This window comes from Octodon degus, unplaced genomic scaffold (assembly GCF_000260255.1).
Source record: "Octodon degus isolate 3935 unplaced genomic scaffold, OctDeg1.0 scaffold00146, whole genome shotgun sequence".
NCBI classification, from domain to species: domain Eukaryota; kingdom Metazoa; phylum Chordata; class Mammalia; order Rodentia; family Octodontidae; genus Octodon; species Octodon degus.
Window position 1 is genome coordinate 1112544 of NW_004524722.1, and position 3822 is coordinate 1116365.

The window sequence follows — 3822 nt, forward strand, 5'->3', positions numbered from 1 at the left end:
ATATATATATGGAAATTTCTATCTATACTCAGTGGGATTCACCTGGAAGCTCTGGCCTGCTGAACCTTCTATTTGAATTCAGGGGAACATTTTAATTAAAGGCACTTGCAAATCTTGACAGACTTCTGTTAGTGTTACACTTTGGAAGGAAAGCTTTGTTGAATTTGGAAACCAACCAACCAAACAAAAAATAACTTAAGGGCTGACTAACAAACTTCACAAGAGCTGGATGTGGTGATTCACCCTATAATCCCAGCACTTGGGAAGCTAAAGGAGTGTTGTTGTGAGTTCAAGACCAGCCTGGGCCACAAAATGAGCTCAAGGCCAGCCTGAACTGCATAGTGAAACCCTGCCTGTCTCAAAAGGACAAAAAACATTTTTCAGAAAGTATGTGAAATGCTGAGATTCCCTCTAGGGATATCCCAGAGAGGTAGCAAGGAAAAAAAATTGTTTTTATAGTACTAGGGATTGGGCGTTAGCACCAAGTGAAATCCCCAGTGCATTTATTTTTAATTTTGAGACAGTCAAAAATTTTTTTTCAGAACAGTATGTGAAATGCTAAGATTCCCCCCTAGGGATATCCCAGAGAAGTAGCAAAGAAAAAAAGGTGTTTTATGGTAGTAGGGATTGGGCGTTAGCACCAAGCGAAATCCCCAGTGCATTTTTAGTTTTTGAGACAGTCTCACTAAGTTGCTGAGCTGCCCAGTCTGGTTTGAACTTGAAATCCTTCTATCTCAGCTTCCTAGAGTTCTGGGATTACTTGCTTTTTATTAGCTGTGACCTTAGGACAGCAATGGAGAACCTATGGCATGGGAGCTGCAGTAGGCTGTTTCTATCATTGAAATCCCTAAAAGGCTCACCATCACTGCCTAGGAAGCCATTTCTTTTCTCCAGAAACCGGAATATCAACAACTTCAAAGATAATTTGTATGAAAAAAAAAAAAAAAGATAATTTGTATGAAATACATTGTATAGTAAGAGCTCAATAAATGTGAGATACAGACACAGATACATGCACTCACACACATACTCATGCAGATAACTCATGCATGGATACACACATGCACACACCCTGAAAGACTGGTGAGAGGATTAATGTGTACCTAGCACAAGGTCGAGCTTAATACATGGTAACTGCTGGATGTGGTGGTACAGGCTTGTGATCCCAGCACTTGGGAGGCTGAGGCAGGATGACTGCTTCAAGTCTGAGGCCAGCCTGGGCTACATGGTGAATTCAAGGCCACCCTGAACTACAGTATGAGCCCTTGTCTAAAAAAAAAAAAAACCTGCAGAAAGGTATTAACTACATTAATGCTAAGAAAAGGACATTAATGGTCACCTAGACAAACAGTTCTCAAAGAGGTTGTAACCCTGGGCCAGATACATCAGCATTACCTGGGAACTTCTACAAATTCTATAATCTTCATACTCATGAAATCAGAATACTAGGGGATAGAGTCTGGCAATGTGTGCTTTAAATATCCCTCATCCCATTGGTTCCTGGTGCTTGCTGAACTTGAGACAATGACTTGACAAACTCATTGCTACAAAGGGCCAACTGGTACTTTAGCTTTTTTTTCCCTTCTTTTTGAGACGGTCTCACTATGCAGTTTCGGCTGGCCTTGAGCTCACTTTGTAGCCTAGGCTGGTCTCGTACTCGAAATGATCTTCCTGGGTCAGGCGCCCATGTGCTGGGATTACAGGTGTTGGCCACCATGCCTGGCTATTTCAGCATTTTAAAAAAGTGTTTAAGCTTTACAGACTCTATTGTCTTTGTACCTGGCTCTACTTCAATATTTATTTACAAAAACAGAAAACAGGATTTGAAACTAGATGAGAACTATGAGTTCCACAACACTGTAAATGCAGTAAATGCTAGAGTTATTTTTTTTTCTTTTGGTACTGGGGATCAAACACAGGACCTTGCACTTGCCCAGCAGGCACTTATGCTGCCGAGTTATCTGTCTGGCCGAGTTATTCATATGGCTAATTTGGTGGTATATGAATTTCACCTTAATAAATTATTGAAAAATCAAAAGATAGTGGGTGGGATTTGGTTCACAGGCAATAGTGTACTGACCCTTGACCAAGATCAGCTTTCAGTTCTTAAACTCATTGCAGGCAAACTTAATTAGCAGTTATATAACTTTTAAAGTACTTGAATACTTCTGTCAAACCCCTCAGTAACACACAAAGCAATTTATTTTACTGAGGGACAGATATCAATTCTTCTGGTCTGGATATAGCTGGAGTAAGTCCCCCAGAGACTTATGTGGTAGAACCTTGGTCTCCATTGTGGCAATGTTGGGAGATAATGGAACTACTGAGAAGTAGTACCTACTAGAAGGTGCCTAGGTCACTAGGGGCTTTGCCATGGGAAAAGACTAGTATGGTTCTCTCCCTCAAATGTAGGTGGTTATAAAAAGCCAAATCCTTCTCAGTCTCTGGCCTCCTGTCTTGCCATGTCATCGCTCCCTCTCTTATGTGCTTCTGCATGATGTCATCTGCTCTATTATGACACAGCCAAGTGTGCCCTCATGTGAGCCAAGCCAAGGCTGGTGCTTGCTCTTGGACCCATAGAACTGAGAGATAAGTAGATCGTATTTCTTTTCAAAGAACTCAGACTCAGGATTTCATGACAACAGCAGAAAACAGACTAATAAAGAGAGTTTCCTTATGCTGTGATTCCTGCTTCACTATAGTACTCCATGCCAGACTGCTTGAAAGGATGATACAGGGGCTGGGGAGATGGCTCAGTGGAATAAGCACTTCTCTGGCAAGCGCAAGGGCCTGAGTTCAATCCCTGGTTCCACCAAAAAAAAAAAAAAAAAGAAAGGATGATACATTATAATAGAAGATACACAAAACCGAGCATGTAATGCCAGCACCTGAGCAGCTGAGGCAGGAGGATTTAAACTTCAAGGGCAGCCTGTACTATACAAGAGACCCTATCCCCCCAAAATAAGCTCCCCCACCAAAAAAAAAGAAAAAAATGGAAGGGAACATGTTTTTGTGCTAAAGCATCAGCCAAAGAGAAAGTAATTCTTTTAATTAAAGAATTACTCCATAAGCTGGCCTTCCTCCCTCTAACACACACACTACCACCACCACCACCACTAGTAGCAGCAGCCGCAGTTATAGTAGTCACAGATTTTTATTAGGTGAGAGACACTCCAGATTATCTCAAAGGGAAGTGTTAAGAACTGCTAACAACTATGCCAAAGGAGAGGAAACATTCCTGTGTGTAGGAAAAGGCAGAAATAAAGCCCAAGGGTCAGGTTCTCCTCTGGCTTAAGTCTACCCTCTCCGGAGGCTTTTCTGCTTGGCAATGTCCCCAGTGCCAGCAGGAAATGCTCTGCAAGAGCTAGTTCAACTTGGCCAACAATTCTTCCAGTTCTGGACGAGGTTTGAACCTCCCCTTGAAGTCCTCTTCAGTATGCTGGGAAGAAGAAAAAGAAAATAAGTGGGAATTCCTGCAGAGTTTCTATTACTATCTATAAATGTACAGCATCCAGAAGGCCCATTAGCAAGCTTTGGAGAGAATGATTCAGATTCAACTAACTCTTATTGAATATTTATTATGTCCCCGACTTGTATGAGGTACCAGGGATTCAAAGTTGAATTAGACTTCCTCTTTGCCTTCAAGGGACATAAAACTTGGTGTAAAACAAAACACAACACAAAACAAAACATGCTATAAGTATCACAACAAAAGTTCTTTTTTCAGAGCCAGGGATCAAACCCAGGACCTACATGCCCTCGCCTAAAGCATTTTTTTCTTCTTTTTTTGTATTTTAGGGAAGGGTCTACAGGGTGTTTATG

At 41.5% G+C, this 3822-nt stretch overlaps 1 protein-coding gene across 1 annotated transcript in view; it reads right to left on the bottom strand.

The window, feature by feature from the left end:
• Nucleotides 1-3311: 3311 nt before the first annotated feature.
• Mrpl48 (mitochondrial ribosomal protein L48) overlaps nucleotides 3312-3822 on the bottom strand; it is a 64022-nt gene continuing 63511 nt past the window's right edge. Inside the window, exon 8 of the mRNA XM_012517124.2 lies at nucleotides 3312-3439. Coding sequence (XP_012372578.2) covers nucleotides 3365-3439 — 75 coding nt within the window. The 3' untranslated portion in view covers nucleotides 3312-3364. The remainder of the gene's footprint in view (nucleotides 3440-3822) is intronic.